General features: G+C 42.0%; 3 protein-coding genes across 3 annotated transcripts; all 3 read left to right on the top strand.

The window, feature by feature from the left end:
• Positions 1–12,358: 12,358 nt before the first annotated feature.
• On the top strand, positions 12,359–13,014 carry LOC108071401 (uncharacterized). The gene is made up of 2 exons (XM_017162144.2): positions 12,359–12,455; positions 12,514–13,014. The coding sequence occupies exons 1-2, from the start codon at positions 12,381–12,383 to the stop codon at positions 13,012–13,014; spliced, it is 576 nt and encodes a 191-aa protein (XP_017017633.2). The 5' UTR covers positions 12,359–12,380.
• A 1,522-nt stretch (positions 13,015–14,536) lies between these two features.
• On the top strand, positions 14,537–15,167 carry LOC108071416 (uncharacterized). Its single transcript, XM_017162163.2, has 2 exons — positions 14,537–14,617; positions 14,673–15,167. Exons 1-2 carry the CDS (start codon positions 14,567–14,569, stop codon positions 15,165–15,167), a joined length of 546 nt encoding a protein of 181 aa, XP_017017652.1. The 5' UTR covers positions 14,537–14,566.
• A 468-nt stretch (positions 15,168–15,635) lies between these two features.
• LOC108071402 (uncharacterized) lies at positions 15,636–17,395 on the top strand. The gene is made up of 3 exons (XM_070286250.1): positions 15,636–15,720; positions 15,776–16,262; positions 16,724–17,395. The coding sequence occupies exons 1-3, from the start codon at positions 15,670–15,672 to the stop codon at positions 17,236–17,238; spliced, it is 1,053 nt and encodes a 350-aa protein (XP_070142351.1). The 5' UTR covers positions 15,636–15,669; the 3' UTR covers positions 17,239–17,395.
• The last annotated feature ends 3,906 nt before the right edge of the window (positions 17,396–21,301 follow it).

Genomic DNA, 21,301 nt, shown 5'->3' with positions numbered 1-21,301 from the left:
TTAAAATTGTTGCTTTAGCGTATCTTTTACTGAACGATGGAGCGACTGATTCAGAGCTTTTTACAATAATTTGTAAGTTAAGGTTTAGCCGATCTTAAGCTTTGTAGCAATTTATCTGAAAGCTTTTTTAATGTATTTCCCTTCTACACCCTCTTAAGAAATATATTCAAGCTTGTCGTGCTCTCAAAAGAATATTCTATTTAATATAATACAATTTATTATACATTTATACATTTCTTCTTTCCATTTAAATAAAATAGTTGTAATAATTCAAACATTTTGAGTGAAAACAAGCTTTCTGACTACGTAAAGATTGAACTCGTCAGCTTTTCAGAGCCAGAACATATAGACAGATATATACTTATCGATAGTTCTACATTAGTTCCACAGCAACGAGCTTTACGCTAGTCGATCATATGGGATATATTGGCGCGCATTCAAATGCCAAATATATAAAAGTTAACTGAAGGAATATTATAAATACTGCTGTGATTATTATTCTAGGAAAGTTATGAGTTTTTACATACTGTTGAATAGAAGTTCCATTACTTTTCATAAGCTGCTTCTTTTCAGAACCCATTTTTGTTGGCTGCAGTAAATACATCAAATGCCTGGAACATCTTCGCTTATCACGGACAAGCCTCCAGCATGTTCCACATAAAAAGAGTCTTAACTTGGCAAATACAAGACGGCGAAAAAAGGGAGAGAGATCCTTTAATTCCCTGCATAATTCCAAATCAGACAAGCGTTAAAAACATTTCATTATAACGCTACACAATCGGAATATTTAATGATTTAATCGGTCGAGCGAATCAGGGAAAAGCGACTGAAACAACAACAGAATCCAGCAGACACCTAAGCAAAGGACGCTGAGTTTGGAGGCTGCCAAGGAGGCGGAGGATGCCGTCTCGATAAACTGCTTCAAATTCACAGATTTTAAATTTAAAATCGTTGCCACACGGCGCAGGGCAGGCGAAGATGTAAAAAGGCAGCCAGCTCGGTCTCTCTCTGTCCTCCACCGAGGTCTCCCCCCGTGCCATGACATGGCATACCATTCCATTCCATTCCCAAGTTGGCCGGAGAACGTTGGCTCGATATAATGGCGCGAGTTTCATGTTTACAAAAAAGATTATGCAGCCCCAAAACAAGAACCACGAGATACAAACGTGCAGAGGTTGCAGGCGACTCGCAGACCTGGAGATGCAACCTGAAAACTGGGAACTGAGAACTGAGAAACTGGAGTTCTAATTAAACAATTCGTAGAATTTCGCGTTAATTGCGAGAAAACGACTTGAACGTGCCCGGCGGATTGGCTGTGGCTCTGGGACCCTGGTTGCCTCTTTGTCCCCCCTAAATACCCCAATTCCCCGGCCCCTTAGTAAATCCTCGAACCAGTTGACACGTTCTGGTAGAGCTCTTTTAATGCATCCACACCTGGAGAAATAGTGTCTTATGTCATCATTTTAATGAGCAATATATGAGGTGGCTTAAAAGAATACTTTATAGAGGATTATTAATAAATAAGATAAGATTTTAAAAGAATATGTATATTACTTTACTAGTTTTTACATTTAAACAATTTTATTTTTCTTTTCTTTTTTAGTGCCCTGAGAAAGCTGTGCACTTTGCCTAGACTCGGTGTCACTATGTGGGCTTCCATTTGAGGAGGATGAGCTCTGTTATTAACACGCCTCCCGGCATTACCCCTTAACCATCTTAGCCCTGCATTCCGCTCACATAAACATGGACAATGCCCTGGACTCTTTACACATGTGAAGGCTGGCCAACATTGGAGAGAAAACTCAATTCAAATTATCGGCAAACAAGATCGACAGATGTTCAGCTGGCACAACAACAGAAATGCCGAGATGGAGCCAAAGCGGGAGGAGGAGGCGAGAGGTCATCGGGGTGCACCGACCGAACGGGGAGATCGATCTTCCTGCAGTCCAAAAACCGAAACCCAAAGCCCGCGGACAGAGCAGAGCAGTCCAAAGCAGTCGCACGTCTCGCTGAGCAAATAACGCCCAAAAATAAAATAACACAAGGCAGAGAACTAAACCCTTTAATCTAAACCACTTTGGGCAGTGCCAGCGCAGATCCCTCCAACCGATCCGATCGACAACGCCACGCATATTTCGCATAACCCAGGCACACCTTTTCGCCCAGGCAGTCCCCGAAGGGCAGAGTATAGCCCCGAAAAATGAGAATATAAAACCGAATTCGTACCACAAAGAACATAGCCACTCCAGAGATCCCCGACCGTACCATCCCGTCGCTACCGTCATCATCATCATCATCATCGACGGCACTCCAACTCCACTCCATTCTCTACCATTCTCCTGGTCGATCATCCTCACTCGTCATCCTGCTCGTCATCGTGTCCACATCCCAGGGTTCGCGCTTATCGGCCCGATTAATCTGCCATCGCTATCGCTGATAAGGCCACCAAATGGACGAAGCGATCCTCTTCAGAAACCCGACCATAAAGCCCAGCCACAACCGCATCATTGTTAGCCCAGTGCGCAGTGGCAGCCAACACTCATGTTTAAATTATGATGGCTTCTAACTTGAATGTGGGCATATGGGTTACCCTCCCTTACTCCTCTCCGTCTCTCTCGGTCCCTGCGATCGTGTCAGAAGTCGGGCTGGCTTACTATGTGCCGCTGACATGGCTGACGACCCATTGACAAGGGCCCCGATTGACGACTCGTTCTTCCAGTCAATGAACAATTGAAGTTCGGCAAATGTTAAAGGGTCAACTCGAAGAAATGTTCCCGATCTAATAGGCAGATTGGAGAAAAAATCCTTTCTGAACTTAAGACTTTACTCCATCCTTTGTCGTCAATTCTTTGGCAAAGGAAAGTCGTGTGGTTTTTCTATCTAATAATTATTACTTCTCACTTATCATTTGGATAATATATTTAAATAGTAACTATGATCACTCTCTCTTTCTCGAAATTAGTTTCCTTTCTTGTTTAAAAATAAAATAAAATAATTAAATGTCTTTCCATTAAACCCCAATCACTTAATTTCAACCACTGCAAATACCTTCATTATCATTATAAGTGCTCTACAATTAAGATCATATTTCCGACGATAATCCCAGGCGTAGCAGACATAAGTTGAGTCAATACCTTCGGGAGCTATGTATCTGAGTTATCTAATCGGGCTCATCTACATGGGTTCATCCTGGCGTATGCGCAATCCGCCTTTGTCACTGGCAGCTGCTGCTGATCGGCCCTGCGATTTCCCCGCCCATCGGGCCAGCGAACAAACAAAAATCTCTGAATGAGATTTGACTGGGCTTCGTTTTTATTTAAACACAATCGCTGATGCATAATTAATTAAAAGGTCTTTTTTCAATATGATTTTTTCTGTGCGTTTTGTTTACGTTTTTTGTTATATTTTTTTTTTTGTAGCTGTCTGTTGACAACACGCCCCAAAAACGGTGGCCGTTTGTTGGTTGGCTGAATCCGTATCCGAATTCGCATCCGAATCAGAATCAAGTTCTGGTTATGGCTGTGGTTGTGGTTGTGCCTGCTGCTCTTATCTTGTAAATTGAATTATGAAATCGTCAACTTGAATCCGAACTGAACAGAGGCTGCTCCTTTCAGCCCATGGAAGGGAAAATCAGTTAAGAGCCATGACGACGACGACTAACATACAACTACAACTGCAGCTGCCCAATGACCATATCCCTGGCGTTCGGTGGTGTCAGTTCAGCTTGCTTCTAGATAAACGTGGTTGGTTGCAAGGATTGCCAACTTATAAACAAGAAAGTCTATTGATATTAAAGATAAAAATTAATGTCTGGACATACTTGTAATTATTTCTATATTTTTATAAAAGTTAAATAATTATTATTTAATAATATATTTTAAATTGATTTATTATTAAAAGTTAGCTTCTTTTTTGCTGCTACTTTCTGCTGTCAGCACTGATGCCAGTGAGTGAGCAAACAAAACGGGCATTTAACATAATCATATCATATCGTCGTGGGCATCACATCGCTACCAAGCTAAAGCCACTCAAGTTAGCCCAGGACAACGGGACGGAATGGGAGTGGGTATGGGCATGGCGACGGCAGGAGGATGAGCCAGAGCCTGAGCCTGGCCATTTGCATATGTCTTTTTGCCCTTGCCACGCCCCTTGGCTTGACTTGTTTGCTTGGCAGCAGCAGCACGAATGAGCAGCGTTTAGGAGCTATCTGCCTTTCATTGCTATATTTGCTGGGCCTGCCTTTGATTTCTTTTGGGGAATGGGTTAGTCTGACTCTTCCCTGTCCATGTTTTGGAGTGAAACCATGTCAAAAATCAACAAACTGGGGAAAAAAAGGTTTTCTTAACTAAGATGCCACACTGTTAAATATTATCTTTATCTCTAAAAGACTACCAGTGGTATTAGATTATATTACAATCTAAACTAAATCGGATTACTTTGTTTTAAATATAAACAAATAAATGTATATAACATTTTTATAAATGTTTTAAAAATAAAAAATATATATTATCCAAAAAACATTAAAGAAAAATTACTATTAAATTATATAAAACATTTTTGTATACCCCTTGAGCGTATTATAATTTTGGGTTTTTTTTTTAATTTTTTCTAGTGCACAAATAGAAAAAGGAAAATCTGAAAACGCTTTCGTTTGTTCTAATCGCAGCCACAGCATCGCTGGTTTGTTGGCCTGTCGGGTTTTGGTAATTGAGAATATAATTACACGAATTACGACGCAGTCGCCGCGTTTATCTGGCGGTTAGCATCTGCCTTTCATCTCGAGGCCTCAGTGGCCTGAGGTTGACAGGGCCAAGTGCGTTCCGATGGGCCCTATTGTTGGTCCCCCCGGGCAGCTGGACTGTGGACTGAACAGAGGAATAGTTATCCAAGCAAACCAAGAATACCCGAGACCGAGTCGAGCATGTGTCCGCTTTCACAGCGCCGGGCTTTCAATCGACAAACGCAACTCATAGCCAAAAGGGGGATGCCCGGCAATTGTCACTTCCCAAAGCAATTACGTTACAATTTAAGCGTGTAAACAAAAAATTACAAAGTTGTTAGGCCAAAATGGCAAGCACTGTGCAAGTCATTGCCAGCTAACAACCATTGGTAAGGGAAAAAGTAATGGGAGGTGGCAATAAATAGAGATAAAAAAGAAAAGAAAAAGATGCAAAAAGTTCAATTAAAATTTTAAGATTCTTGTGGCCAAATTTCGGAATTAGTAACTTAATGCCAAAGCTATTTAAATTTTTGTTATTTAATTAAAACATTGATGTCGAAGCTCTTACAAACAGTTTCAAGTTGTCGTTTTTAGTAATTTAAATAACAAATTATTTAATTTAAGGACATCAGTCTCGACATAAAATTAGCGACTGAATCCCCTGAATTTCCATCACAACCAACCAGCCGGAAATAATTGGTGCAGTGACAGGTAAAACCCCGCTCAAATCGACTGCCAGTGCGCCACACATCGTCAAACATTTTATTGGTCAATTGGACAACTTCAGCCCCTAAAACCCAATACCTCACATCTAACACCTAACACCTAGTTGTAACCCCTCTGCGGCTGCCGTCGCAAGTGTTACCTTCCCAATAAATATTTGTTTACGCACAAATAGACTTGTAGAGCGCGTTAGAAATTTATTTGGACGAGGGCCAGGCCGGAGCAAGTAGAGCGAGGCGAAGCCACCGTCACAGTCCTGTCAAATGCACTCAGAAAAATAGAAGGAAACCGTACGATTTAAGGGAATCTTTTATATTTTTAATAAAGGTTTAACGCTTAACACATCAGTATAAAATAAACAATTTTTAAATCAAAATCCAAGTCGCTATGGGACTGCACTTTTTAGGGATCTATAGTATGGTTACTTTGCTCAAATTTCTCTCAGTGCCGGAGTGCGTATGCCTTATCACACTTAGATAATCGACTTCGATTCCTGTGTTTGCTCTCAACGCCTCTGCCAGCTTGTTTGCTTTTGATTCGTTTGGAGTTTGCTGTGGCCACCAGTAAATAATAATGATCAGGAGCAGAGCGAGCCAGAAGGAAGGCAAAATGTTTGCCTAATTTATCGCAGTACCATCGTTCCGAAATTCAATTTAATTGGATGCCCAAGAACTATCGACAGTTGGAAGTGGGACCCTCATAATTCGGGGCCTCGACTTCCTGTTTCTGCTATCTTGTCGCTGCGATCGCCTCTTGTTCGCACCTATTCAAATAATCTAGTCAAATCGGCAGAGAAATCAGCATCCTCAGGAGCAGCTGATCGGTTTGCAAAAAAATAAAGAGGAAACAAAAAGTGGAGTCGATTTTTGTAAGGCATTTTTTTCCTGGTTATCGGGCGGGGTTTTGTCGCCACCATCTCGGACCTCTGAGTCCGCCCATCACGTGTCTAATTTCTCGCTGCCCAAATAGTCCTCGGGAGAGAATCCATGCCATTGTGGCCGGCTTGGTTTTCCTGATTCCCGGCTCCTCCAGTTGTGTATCCGATTATCTTGATTCTGGCGCGCAAAAATGTTTACAATTTCGCTGCTCATTTTTTCCCTCCTCACAATGGCAGCGAAATTAAAAATGTTTCCAGTGGTTGACTTGGACCGGGCTTCATTTTTCACGTTGGTCACTCAATTGTGCCCGAGACACATGCCAAAAGGATGGCACATTGGTGGCCAGGCGACGAAAGGGAAACCATTTGCTGGAACTGCCGAATGAATAGGTTTCTAGTGAATCACGGGAGAACAATCGATCCGAGATTTCTCTGTTGAGTGTTTACAAAACAAACATTGTTCGTATTTCTTTCAGGTGAAAAATTCAGTGAGCGTAGACGAAATATAAGTTTATATGGCATACATTTAATATTAAATTAAATATAAATTTTTAACTACCACTGTGCATCGCAGGACAGCAATCAGTGGCTTTGCGTCAACTAACAAATAAATATCACGCATGGCCAAAAGCGGCAATCAGAGTCCATCAACTGGCATCGGGCTGGCAGATGCCAAGCCATCGATAAGGTCACTCGGCATTGCCCGATACCCGTGCGGATATATCCTTTGGCAGCGAGTCGCCATCGCAACATTTCGATCCGGGGGGACGATAAAGTGCCGGGCATTGTTTTCAGCCTCAATCAGAGCTAGTTTAAATGCGTTTTTGGCCGGGGAAGTGAGCCAAGTGAGCCGGGGGCCATCATAGGCCGTGTTTGGGACCCGAAGCGCAGTCATAATTATTTCATTATGGCCCATTTGTTTCATCAGCCCCATTGGCCACGACTTCTGCTAACTGTTGAGTTGAGTTGGTGGCTGATGAGTTGGGTCTCCTCTCCGCGCCTTTTCTTGTTCTGTTACTGTGTCTCTGGCCTTTGGGCCTTATCGATCGGACGCCATCTTAATTGTTTGTTGTTAAACACGCAGCCACAGATTTCGATCCCCATTCCGATTCCGAATCCAAATCGGAGTCGGATTCCAACTCAAATACGGAATTCGGTTACTGATTTAGGGTCCCCACACCCTCGCAGCGAATAGACTTGGTCGCTTATTGATTTTTCATCCGAATTTCGTCGTCAGCCATTTGATTTATTGTTGTCCACTTAATTTGTTAGAGATGCTGTCCAGATATTTCCCCCTCCGGCTGCTAATTCGCTGTAGATCGTCGTATTTATGGTCACTGCCTTATCGTTGGGAACTCTTTCGACTGAGTCTTGCCCTCCGTTGAACTGAACTAGTTTGCCTAAGCGAACTTAAACTGCGTTAAATGTTTTCGGGGTGGGGCCATCGAGATGGGGTTTCTTTCAACCGATTTGCATAAATAATTTGTTGATTTTTCTGTGGAGCTGTGAGTATGCTTAATGGCCAAAAGCAATGTTTTCTTTAGAAAAAGGAAACTACACTATTTATATGTGGTATGGATTTCAGTGCATAACTAAAAACATATTTCTCAAACCTAATCAATTTCCTTGAATTTTCCAATAAAATCTATTATTAACCCCTTCTCCAAGGAATTAATTTTCACCTTCCCCGATTCCGACTGCAATCCCTGTATTGTCCACAAGGGAGTCACCATTTGAATGGAGCAATTAGAGACTGTTGCCAAACAGTGGCCAACTGCAGCAGAGCAATCGACCGTCCAGGTGTGTGGTCACAATAGATGACCACACGAGGACCCTTACCCACGAAGCCCCATCCCCTGGCAATCACCCCTCTTCTCGCCGAGAGCCAGACAATGGCAATTGTGGCCGGCTGAGAATGTTGTCATATGTCGCCTCCGTCGCTGTCGTCGCACGTCGCCGTGTTTCATGTAAACAAATAACAAATTAAATGAAAATTTAAATGAAGGAGAAGCAGGAGCCGCACGACGATTTATGTGCCGGTTGCAGGATAAGCCCGAAATCGACTAAGGGGAAGCCGGAGCCCAAGCCCTAACCCGAACCCAGACCCTTGACGGTCCTTGGCCCTCGTTGTTTTTTGTGGTTGATGGAGGCGAAACCCCGCTGATCGAATCAAATGAACCGAGCCCACCACACACACAGGCAGAGACAAAAATGCAGAGACAGACCCATGTGCAAACGTCGAAAAGGACAATCGAAGGCGGCTAGGATTTGCTTCGGCCGGGCCAAGAGGGTTGGTCTGTGTTGTTACCTTGGTCCCGGCTCCTCGATTCCGGGTGGCAATCGTCTGTAATTGGGATTTGTATTGAGTTATTATTTATTGCCCCCCCCTCGGGTCTACGTATCCCTTCTCGTTGCCGTCCTCGTTCTCGTCCTGGTCGTCGAGTCGAGTCGAGTCAAAATAGAGAAATTATCGGCAACAACTTTGCGTGTTGAATTGATTGATTTGCCTTCCTGGGGCACAAATCCAAATTGCAGTCTATATTTGTATCTGTCGACAGTGATGAGTGGTTAGCAAATTGTTGTACACAAAAAAGTACCCTAAAAACAGGGTGTACATCTAGGAATTGGATGTTATATCTGCTTAAAAAGGCTGTTAGAAGTTATGGTAGTATCTGAACTATAATTTTTAGAAAACTTATCACTGTGTACGTTGATGAATTAGATGCTATATCTATGAGTAGCTTTAATATCCATAGTACCTTGTACCCTAAGTCTCAGTTGAGTACAAATCATTCCCATCTCTATATGTATCCATATCTCTCTCTTTCCCAGTAACGTGTGTCCGTGTGTGTGTGTGGCATGCGGGTCCTTTGCATGTCAATAGGTGCTAAAAATTGACTTTCGAGCAACGCCCAGACGGAACCTGCTTGAAACTTAATTAACAAGAAGACTCCGCCGCAGCCAAAGCCACATATACAGCCACAGATACAGATACAGATGCAGATGCAGATACAGATGCATGAGCCCCGTATCTGCGGCAACAGAAGCCACGGCCCCATCATAAGATAAACCACCGACAATCAGTCAAAGCTAGATGGCAACCTGGAGCGCGGGAGGGGGACATGCAAAATGCAGCTGCAGCCTGACGGCATTTACATACTTACAAGGAAAGCAGTCGCGGCAGTGGCAGTGGCAGCCGAATGATATATAAAAACACAAGAAATTTGACATGAACTGCGGAGATTTCAACGCAAAGATAGCGCCAAAAAGATGCCACTGCGACAGAGAAAGAGAGAGTGAGAGGCCCAAGGAGTTTCGGGCTCCTTGAATAATGGCGGCCGCAATCAGGACCGAACCCAAGCCCAGAACCCAAGCAATTGTAAGAAAAACTCAAGAGGCCAGAGACAGGCACAGCGCACCGGCGACGAGGATGAGTGGAGAGCATCGGGGTCTGAAAAAGGTCTCTTCTCTTCTACAGCTTCTTGGCCCTTCGTCTGCGTCTTCTGCCCCTTCGTTATTGTGGTTTTCTGGGAGAGACAAAGATGACGCGATTGCTAGATTTGATAAGTAAAATCATTTGTGATAAAATAAATAATTGAGTTCGTTTGCATATCATGGGAAAGCATCTCTCATCGTCCCGAAACCTCACTCAGAACAAACGAATCAAATAAATATAAATGTATGTATGTCTGGGCACGGAAAGAAAACTGTGTATTGTCTTTAAAGTAATTCAAAACTAATGATGAAATACTTAACATAACTATGAAGGTGTCTCTTTTACTTATTTCTTCTCAACTAAAATTTAAATCAAGTTATTGTTTAGTTAAGTGTACGGGGCCCCAATAAATTCACTGGCTCACTCATAACTTTTTCCAATTGTGTCACAGATTAAACGGGGCCCCAAGACAAACGCCTTTAGACAGACTTCAATCAAATCGGACGCCTATCGGCAGCAACTATCTTTCGGATCCGAAACCGAAGCCCCATAAGTGTCCCCACCCTAGGTGGGGCGCACCTCCAATTGCGATAAAGCGTTAAAATTAATTATCGAGTGCCAGCAGCGCAGCTCAGTGCGCTGTGCTGTCAAATCTTTATCGCATAATTGATTTCATAGCTACTGCGTTTGCTTTCAGCGCTGCTTTCCTCAAATTACACGCCAAGGGCCTGCCTACCAAAGGTAAAAAAAAAGAAAAAAAATAATAATAAAATTTCTGATGGGCCGAGCAATTGGGGTAAAGCGCTACCTCAAAAACCCCAAGACAAAGGCAGGAAAAGAACAACAAACGGCAGCTACAAATCAACATCACGATAAGAAACTGTGATTTTTATTTTTTGAAAACTGATTTTTGATTTCCTGTACAATTTTGATTAAAAACTGTGCGGCTGTCTCGCTCTGCCCGTCTGTCATGTCGTCTCAACTGCCTTAACTGCTCGGGGAACCTTCTTCGCTGACTGTGAATGGAAAGGTTGCAAGACAAATTGAAAACAAAGTCTAATCAGTTGAGCAATTGAGCAATTTTACATACCCCTTACTTATTGGATTAGGAGGGGGTTAGACGATGGCTTAGTTATGGCAATATAAGAGACTCAAGTTATTACCTGGATTCTAGTAAGTTTTATACTTGGGAAAATAATAAAAACTTGGCTAAATTGAAACAGAAAGGTCTGTAAGAGAAGCTCTAAAATTAATTCCTTAACCTTAGCATAAGAATAAGTATTAATACAGTAATAAAAGACAGGTTTCTAGAAGGTTTTGAGTTACTTTTATCATTGTCATAACAAAACATAATCCTTTTTTATATAGATATGCCTTCACTTTCCCATCTCCAGGGCAATCCCCAGTCGAATCACTTTCCATTCAGATTGAAGTGTTTCCTATAATTTTCTTTGTTGCCCATGGTAGCATTGTTAAGAAATCTAATCACTGACAAGCTATGGCTGCCTGTATTCGATAGATAGTTGCTGATGGCACCCTCGTGCGGATGAGGGCTGGAAATTGATTCGAACCGGGTTGAGAAATGATTCAAGATTTGGCAGCAGATATGGCTTATGCAAGGTGCCGGGCATATAGGAAACTTTCCGATGCCTTTCGGCTGCAATGTGGCTCAGATATGGCGTCAATATGGTCCCAAGTCAGTGCAGTATCTTAAGCCCCCCCTGTCTGCGGTCGCACTTCCACTCGAAAGGACCACCATGTGTCGCGGTTAGCTCCTGCGGCCTTTTGTGCCTGGCGTAATTAAAACTTAAAACGCTTTTTGTTTTGCAAGCAGCACTTGAGCCATTGTTTGCCAGCCGAAAAGTTCACAACCCACCAGCCCAGCCCAACGCTCGCCCCTGCTCTGCATGTCTCTCGACCAAGGAAAACAAAAGGGGGCGAAAGAACAGTATCTCAAGTGTGCTCATTGTGGAAATTCCAATAGAGAGCGTGCGACTTCTTTGGCATTAAAAAAAAACCCCCCGATTGTTGTAAGCGAACTTACCAGAGCAGCCCACCCGGCAGAAGTTCACTCGGTGGCAGGAGCAGGAACAGGAGCAGCACCGAGCTCAGTTCAAGTGGGCCAAGGAGCACGTGCCCGGCTCCTCGGATTCGGTGTCGGTTCAAGTGTGCCAATATGTTGCAGCTTCGATCCGTGCCACATGCCAACGGACTGCCACCACACGCACCTGGTGATGTGGTCTCACTTGCAGCTTTAAACAAGGAAAATATTAAAGTACTAATATATTTATAAACAAACTGTATTCTGATTTGTTATATAGTTTATAATATATTAGTTTATTCCGATTGCATGCATCCATATAATTAAATTAACACACTTTAACACCTTTGCGTGTTGATATGTTTAGAAGTTATTGGTATCTAAACACGTCCGTTACTTGTGAAAATTTTAAAATATACCTTTTAATATTAACGTTTATTGTTTTGCAATAGATCTTTGGTTTCGTGCAAATTAATTGAACAATTTTGACATGTTTTCTAAACAAGTTGAAAACATGTCAAAATGGGTCAATGTGCACTTGTCAATTTCAAGAAATCGGATCTATAAATAAGAGCCTATTTTTATGGTGAAACTCTCATTGTCTAAAATGTTTCGGTCAAGTTGGCACTTTTTATTCCTGCTAATCGGCGAGGCCCTTGTAAGTCCGCAAAAGAATATAAAAACAAGGACCTCATATTTTAATGTTATTCCCCCAGTGCCTCGGCATAAAGCCGTATGAGTTGAAGATTTTATCCTACTCGGTATGGCCCGAAAACTCGGTTTGGGATATATCCAAAGCTCGGTTGACCGGACGCGATCGGCTGTTGAACGGAACAGTTACCTTAAGGGAGGACATGGACAACGGCCACTATATCTTCTCGTTCGAGTCCTTCTCCGACCCAGTCGGCGACGGCAACTTTAAGCTGCTTCCCTTTCAGATTCCGCGAACCCCCATGTGTGATGCTTACAAAAAGTACCGTCCTTTGTTTGCGAAGCATGCCGAATATGGAAAACAGACCGATTTCCCCGTGCACCAGGACATCTGCCCCATTCCCAAGGGCACCTATTACTTAAAGAACATCGAACTATCTGCCGAAAACTGGCCAGCGATCCTTCCGAGGGGTTTTCTCCGGGGCAATGGCTCCTTCTATCGGAACAATGAACACTTGGGAACCTACTCTGTGACCGTTTTAGTTAAAGATATTAACTCTCAATAGGAATTTCGCAACCGTTTATATTTTCAATTCAAGATTACGAATGACCTGTTGCCAATGCAGCTTTTACATGTCTAATTCTAATTTCTAATTATATTTATCGGCTTTTCTTAAAAGGTACTCGGGTAATACATTATTAAAAAAATATAAGGAAAATTTGAAATCGAAATATCAAAACCAAACTGTTTTCTATATTTTAATTAATTTTTTTTTCAAAAAATAGCTGGTGTCAGGATACAAACTCATAAAATAATGCCTATTGGAGTGTCATTTAATAATATATTTCTCGGTTGGCCGACTGACTACCTGTACCTATTCCCCATGCACCTGTAATTCGGAGCCGACGACCAGTGCATAAATCATCAATGCAACTGCAGCAGGCCGAAGAGAAATCGAGCGAACCGAAAAATAGGCGCCCGCAGAGATGTCCGATTTTTCCGGGGCCTACGCCCTCGTTTCCCTCTCACGTATTTACCTGAGCCTGTGACGAAATATTTAGTCGAAAATATTGTCCCTAATGCTGGCGCCAGACAAGTCCTATGCTGATGATGATGACAGACTTAGGCACCGTACACAAAACAAATCCAACCTGTCACACTAACGACTTCTGCGAAGACAATGGCCGGCCGGCTCTTCTTGGCCCTATTCCCCGTCTTACCCTCTATCCAGTTTGCAGTTTACTTTTTGGCCCTGTCTATAAGCCAAAAGTGTTGCACTAGTTTCGGAGGGATTTGGCCCGAGGAGACAAAGGGCCCGGAATCCGCAGGGCTTTGTCTTCCACTCCGTTCAGCGTTCGCCGGTCCATTTCCCCGTTTCCCGATTCCGCTCCTGTGTACGTATGCATTTTATGGTGCAATTCCTTTGTCCTTTGCCGGCGAAGGCAGGCCAATATTTTTATTGCCCATGCTGCCCATGCTGCATACAGTGTACAGAATCGAACAAATAGCTGCAACAGCCGCTAAGAGTTATGACCCGGCGCCTAGGAGCTCATCTCCCAAACAAAGGGCTGTGAAAGGCACTTTTCGAATGGGCTGGAATGCTTTGGGCTCGGGCTGCTCTGGGTTGGGGTGAAAGCGGGTAGCGATCGTGCTCCGATCCAAACCCAATCCTTGAGCAACGGAATGAAGTCGAAGTGGCGCATGCGATTCAAGATAAAAAATTGTTCTTAGAAGCAATTTTAGCATAAGGTTAAATAAAGTTAAAGATTTTCTCTGACCATCTAGACTTAATGTCGGGAAATATCCAATGGAGGTCTCATCTTTGGGTTTAACTCAATGCAACTGTTTAGAACGAAGTGAAGTCGGATTTTTTTAGAACTGCTAAATAAAACCCGCAAAGCTTATTTAGAAATATGTTACTTAAGAGATTATTAGTTACAAAACTTGTAAAGTTTGTATACACTTTACAAGGTTGATAATTAAAAAACATGCAAAACATGTATAGCGTGTTTGATTACTATCTTTATCAATTGTATAAAATGCAACGGATTTAGAAAATAACCAGCATTAACGTAAATCGTTTTCAGCTGGAAGCTATCTGAATTATTCCTAAAATAATGCTCCAGTTTCGAATCTTTATTCTACTAATGCTGTTTGCCGAGGGGTTTGTAAGTAGGTAAACTTATTAATGGTTCCCCTTTATTAATTAAATTTTAGTTCCAGATGCTGTTAAAAAAGAACTACGAAGTCCGATTTATATCCGTAGACTATACGGGTGGAACCGATTACATTGATGTAAGCAAAATTCGATTTTTGGGTCGCGAACGTTTAGCCAATGGTACCGTCGAGATGAAGAAAGATTTCAGTGATGAGTTGTACTCGGTGTCGGCTGAGAGCTTCATTGATCCCAATGGTGATGGCAACTACAAGAAGTTGCCAATGTTCATTCCTCGTCAACCCATCTGCAAGGCCATGGAATCCAACTGGAAGTATTTAGATGCCTCTCTGAAGTATGGAGTAAATTCCGATTTTCCTGCCCACCTACATCCATGTCCCATACCGAAGGGATTATACTACGTCAAAAACGTATCCCCGAAAACGGATGATTGGCCTGTCATAATGCCACGGGGCTTTCTTAAGGCAGTGATGACCTTATATGACGAAGACAAAGTTGCCGGCACATTTGAAGTAGTGGTCCAAATTTCGGATCTTTCTTAATAACAATGTTGAGTCGTATTTTTCTGTACTAGGTTTTTTATGGGGCTGAAATAAATTCGTTGAATATATATATTTTCACTAATATTATAATAAAGTATAATATTTACTACCCAAAAGTCCTTGTTGTATGTACTAATGCATAACAATGAACATTTAATTTGTAACATTATTAATATACAATATATTTTAATAAACCATATATAATGTTACTAATAGAAAATGTCAACTGTTTTGCTACAATTCTACGTAGATCTAAGCTCCTAATTATAGCCATGTTAATATAATAATATAATAATTTCAATATCAATGTATCAAAACATTACACACCATGTTACTTTAGTCATTATTAGTTATAACTTTATTACACAATTTACAATGCCGAGAATTAAGATTATCATCTATTTTAATGCTAGGAATGTATAAAATGCTTTCGTTTTAGGAACTAGCCAGCATTAACGTAATCCGTTCGCTGGATGAAGTTGTCTGATTATTACTTCAAATAATGCTGCACTTTTGGATTTATTTTCAACTGATTTTGTTTGGCGAGGCATTTGTAAGTAGGTATACATATGTTTGGTTTCGTTTCATAAACTCAATTTTTATTCCAGATTAAGTTTAAACGAAACTATGAATTCCGTTTTATATCCGCTGACCATACAGGTGGGACCGCTTACGTCGATGTAACACGTATGCGCTTTTTGGGTCGCGAACGCTATGCGAATGGCACCGTGGAGTTGAAATACGATTTTGGTGATGATAGATTCTCGGTGTCCGCCGAGAGCTTCAGTGATCCCAATGGCGATGGTGACTACAAGCAGTTGCCAATGTTCGTTCCTCGTCAACCCATCTGCAAGGCAATGGAGTCCTACTGGAAGTACATGGAAGCCTCTTTGAAGTACGGAGAGAACACTGATTTTCCCGTCCACATCCGACCATGTCCCATACCGAAGGGAATATATTATGTTAAAAATGTAACCGCGCAAACGGACGAATTGCCAGCCATAATGCCACGGGGCTTTCTCAAGGGCGTGGCCACCTTATATGACAAAGACAAAGTTGCCGGAACAGTTGAAGTTGTGGTCCAAATTTATGATAGTTCTTAACCACATTATTTATTTTTATTGGTATAAATTCGTTGGATAAACAAATTTTTGCTAATATTATAAACAATTATTTCAACAATTATACGTAGATCTAAGCTTTCAATTTTAGCCATGTTAATGTGAAGTTTTTATTTTTTGTAATGATGGCTTTAATTACAATATCAATGTATCACATTACTTGTAAAATTGTTACTTTACACAATTTACAATGTCGATCATTAAATTACTTTCCAAACATGTATGTCATGTTAGATTATAATTTATTTTAGTGTAGGAATGTATAAAATGCGATGGGTTAAGGAAATAACCAGCATTAATGTAGTTCGTTCGCTGCCCAAAGGTGTCTGATTTATTCCTAAAATAATGCTGCAGTTTTTGATTTATTTTCAACTGATTCTTCTTGGCGAAGCTTTTGTAAGTAGGTATATATTATTTTTGGTTCCATCTCGTAAGTTCAACATTTATTCCAGATTAAGTTTAAAAGAGACTATGAGTTCCGTTTTATATCCGGTAACTATTCAGAAGGGGCATCAACTTACATCGATTTGTCCCGCATTCGCTTATTGGGTCGCGAACGCTATGTCAATGGCACCGTGGAATTGAAATGCGATTTTGGTGATGATAGATTCTCGGTGTCGGCCGAAAGCTTCCTTGACTCCAATGGAGATGGTAATTACAAGCAGTTGCCAATGTTCGTTCCTCGCCAACCCATCTGCAAGGCCTTGGAATCCAGCTGGAAGTATGCGGAAGGCTCTTTGAAATACGGAGTGAACACAAATTTGCCCATCCAAAATCATCCATGTCCCATACCGAAGGGGATATACTACGTAAAAAACGCATCCCCGCAAGCGGATGATTGGCCTGTCATAGTGCCACGGGGCTTCCTTAAGGCAGTGGGCACCTTTTATAATAATAGCAAAATAGCCTTCATTGTTGAAGTTGTTATCCAAATTTATGACAGTTTTTAACAAGGATTTTGAGAAATAATATAAATTGTATTGAAATTATAATCAAATAAGTGTGCATTCACTTTGATTTTTTTGTTAGTGAGTTTTCTGTTCTCCCGTTTTCCTAAAATAACAATGAGTACTGCGGAAACTACTACTACTAGAATACCAGAACTTGATAATATTTATATCCCGACAGACCTCCTCCTATCAAGATCACAAATGTGCCAAAAACACTTTGGCCCATGCACCCAAGAAATTTGAGAAATCCCCACTATTGAGAGTTCCAAAAGATTAGCATATCTCCGAGAAGATCACTAGACAGTTCGGCTATTCGGAGATCAGAGAGCCGCTTTTCCAACACCTCCTCCGATCGATTCAGCTGCCTTGATAGGGAAATCCAGCAATCCTGATTTCCAGAGAAATCTGATATGGCTATGGACGATTTTCCGGGCCAAGATTGCGATACGATCACTTGTGCGATGCGGAGATTAACGGCAAAGGACCTTCGATCTCCGAACTCGAATCTCGGATCTTGAATCTCTCCGATTTTCGGCGATGATGATGTGCACATTTTCGGCTAATCCTTCGGCTAACGCCCTGCACAGACACCGACACAGCCACAGGAATTGCCGTCGCCGTTGTGGCTTTATGCTAATGATCGGTTCTGGTCCAGAAACTAGGCCAGAACGGGGAGGAAAACCACTCAGGACTCATTGTGCGGCGATTGTTTCGTCAAAACCAAACCAAAAAAAAAAAAAAGAGGAAACCGAGCCTAAATATTGCAAATCTGGCCGGGCGACTGGGCCATTGTTTTGGCCTGGTTCGTTGGCAGCGCCGAATGCGAAAATAAAAATCTCTTAATCGGCACTGGCGACAGCATTCAATGAGTTTTGCACTGCCTCCGGCTGGAAAACTGGACAGAGCACAGGGGTCCGAGGACCGAGAGGACAGCGGACAGCGGACAGCGGACAGGGACACTGGCTCAGTGGCTCACTGGCACTTGAAACATGACAATATCAATTTGTACGTACAATGGCCTAATCTGATAATCAGTGCAAACATGTCCTTTGTGTCCATTGTGCGTGGAACAATGCAAACGGCATAGTTGTGCGCCAGGATTAGGTGCCAAAGCCAGACGACGCACAAAAAAAGCAAACTAACCATAAGGGAAGTTTGGAAAAAGTTGCAGTTTTTTGGCAGCCAGCCGAATACAGAGTTCATTACGGCACTCTATTAAATGATTAATGGCCATTTTATGGTAAACCCCGGCCCAGACGATCCCCATAAAACGAGCGATCATAAAAGGCAAACGACGAATAAAAACAAGGCGGCCGAGAGATGATCGCTGCATGTGAAATGAACTCGGAGACGGAGCCGGAGGTCCCGCGCTCGGAACTCCGGCCTGTCAATCAAATAAACAACATAAAAATGATCGACAACAGTGACACTTTGGGCGGCAGGAATGTCGCGGATAAGCATCAACATACAAGCCCGAAGATCGGGGGAGCCAGGTTCATTTATCATCGGAGCGTTGCTTGGCTCTGGTCTCCTGGCCATGGAAAAGGGAATGGGAATGGTAGCTGGTAACTGGGTAGGTGTGGCTTATGCCCAGCATGAATTAATCATCGCACAAATCAAATTGAAATCACAGAGGCACAAAAACAATAAAACCAGGGGAAATATCATAACAGCAGCAACCACAATTTAATGAGTCCCGACGACACTAGAGTCCTTGCTGAGAAGCAACCCTCTTCCGAGCCGCAAATTAACTTGTTTTGCCGGGACTGAATGTTGAACTCCCCACAAATTAGTGGCTCAATTGGGTAATAAAACCAAATGTGCCAATTGCTACAAACTGCACAAACTTTTCCCCCGGCGACAACTTCTGCTCTCGGGCTGTAAGTGCCCGCAAAACAATTGTGCAATTGCATTAATTCCATTGTCGAACTGAAAACAAAAGCAGCAGGACATCGCCTCAAATGGCGAGTGCATATGCCGGGATTTGTCCCGTTCCCTTCAGCGCGCTAGAGATAGCGGCCAAGTCCACTCAATTATGTCATATCGGCGATACTAAATGGACTTTTAACTTGCTTTGATTGTATAATTTGGCCCGTTCTTCTGGGCTTACCTTTTATGGGCGGCCATTAAAAAGGCGAACGAGCTTGCTCAGATTTATCAGCGTGCACGCCATAAATTAACAAATAAATTTAAATACTAATAATAATAAAAAGTAATACACGCACCACACACACACCACACCGCACTGTGCCTTTGGTGGCATCCTCGAAAAAGGATACACGAAAGGCCAAACACATTTATGGCCAGCAATTAAATGGGGCTGCCATTTGTTTTATTATAACAGCGAGCGGCATTCAACATCGCCATCATCAGGAGCAAAAGCAGCATCGGCATCAGCGATAAGGCTCCGTTTTATTATTATCCTTTATGCTTTTCGTGTGCTTTTTTTTTCCTCCTCGACTGGGGGTATCCTTTGGGGGGCGCCACACACATTAGAATAGGCAAAGCTAAAACAAGACAACTTTGGCAATTTTTCATTCAGCGAAATTGGGATACTCTTTCTTTAAAATCGACAAATAAAATTTACTTTTATTAGAAAATTAGGGATATATAATACAATAATTATTTAAAGAACACAGACCTTAGAAATTATTAAAAAAGGAGTCGTTATGTCCCTTAACAAACTAAAATTTCAAATAAAAATAGCAACAAAGTGGTTTCGAAATCATTATTTAATCGTTAACATTCAGGATTGTTGATAAATAATTAATTTAATATTTAAATTAATTTCTCTTAATTACCAACTTAGTTCGCTAAATGAAGAGCTACCATTTCGTTAGTGTATGAGAAGACAAGGCCATAAAAAGTCGCAATGCGCCATAAAAACAGTTAAAGCCAAGACAAAAGTCGCACAGTGGCACTCACACACACTCACACACCTACACCAAGTACACACCAATGCGATTTAGGAGTCGTTAAATGGGCGCATGTGTGTGTGTGCGGCATAGTCCTGTACAAATTAAGCCTTTCTAGGCAAACAAACGAGCGCATATCCTTGTAAAGAGTATATATATAGAATATATATATAACAAAATGAAGAAAAAACGCACAGCAAACAGATCTGAGCCCCTGAGCCTGGCCGACCCACGCCCCTGAGCATGTGCAAAGTAGGTTGCTCAAATCGCACACAACATAAAACATTTTTAATGCCAAACAACAACAGCGAGAGCTACAAAAAAAGGCAGAAGAGCAGACAATAAAAAAAGCACACAAAACGAGCATAAAAATGGCAGCTGGCAAAAGAAAATGGCCGCCCAGCGGAACCCCCTTTATCCCGCGCCATTTTCCCCCCCATTTCTCGAAGCCTTCATTTCCCATTTCCCCATCCAAGTCGAGCTCCCCCGCTTCCACAATTGGCGGTCATACATACAGGATATTGTGTAAAAAGGATTAATGTGCTCCTTTTCTCCCTTTGTTTTAATTGCATTGAGGTTACGGGGAGCAGGGGATTTGGCCAAGAGGAATGGGCCCAAACGAAATGTAAAATGCCCAAAAGTGCCGGAAAATAAATGTATATATTACCCAATGGGGCGTAGTTTATGGGAATAAAAGGGGGTTCGTATACGGATATTAAAAATACTTTAACTGTTTTCCTTCATCTAAATTGAACACTTTTCTTTCGAAGTTTTCTTAATCAGTTTTTAGTTTTAATCCCTCGCCTTTACGCCTCTGTTTTTTCTGTTACTCTACGAATAAAATATATATTTGATGCCATAAAAATGTCACAGACGCCTTGAGTTATGCAGCCTGACTGTGGCTTATGTGGCGCCCTCGGCCAAATCCCATTCCCAAATCCATTCCCCATCCTTTGTCCCATTGCCATTGCCACTTCTTCCTGGGGCCACAAAAGGCCAGAGCGTAACCCTTTTGTTTTGCACGGTTTTAATTTATATACGACTGCACACGAATTTATTGCTATATTATATAATTGTATTATGTAAGGGCCTCTGGTAGTTAAGATTTCTGATTTGGTTAAGGGAAATGCGAAAGTTGTTATCTCATT

This window comes from Drosophila kikkawai, chromosome 3R, assembly GCF_030179895.1.
Source record: "Drosophila kikkawai strain 14028-0561.14 chromosome 3R, DkikHiC1v2, whole genome shotgun sequence".
Lineage (NCBI taxonomy): Eukaryota > Metazoa > Arthropoda > Insecta > Diptera > Drosophilidae > Drosophila > Drosophila kikkawai.
This window is presented reverse-complemented; position numbering and strand designations above follow the sequence as displayed.

Bases quoted from the DNA above. Each gene is read 5' to 3' on its own strand.
- LOC108071401 (XM_017162144.2), top strand. From the start codon at position 12,381: ATGGTGAAACTCTCATTGTCTAAAATGTTTCGGTCAAGTTGGCACTTT. The intron at 12,456-12,513 runs GTAAGTCCGCAA...TTATTCCCCCAG, and splicing joins TGCTAATCGGCGAGGCCCTT to TGCCTCGGCATAAAGCCGTA.
- LOC108071416 (XM_017162163.2), top strand. From the start codon at position 14,567: ATGCTCCAGTTTCGAATCTTTATTCTACTAATGCTGTTTGCCGAGGGG. The intron at 14,618-14,672 runs GTAAGTAGGTAA...TTTTAGTTCCAG, and splicing joins TGCTGTTTGCCGAGGGGTTT to ATGCTGTTAAAAAAGAACTA.
- LOC108071402 (XM_070286250.1), top strand. From the start codon at position 15,670: ATGCTGCACTTTTGGATTTATTTTCAACTGATTTTGTTTGGCGAGGCA. The intron at 15,721-15,775 runs GTAAGTAGGTAT...TTTTTATTCCAG, and splicing joins TTTTGTTTGGCGAGGCATTT to ATTAAGTTTAAACGAAACTA. The intron at 16,263-16,723 runs GTTCTTAACCAC...CCATCTCGTAAG, and splicing joins TGTGGTCCAAATTTATGATA to TTCAACATTTATTCCAGATT.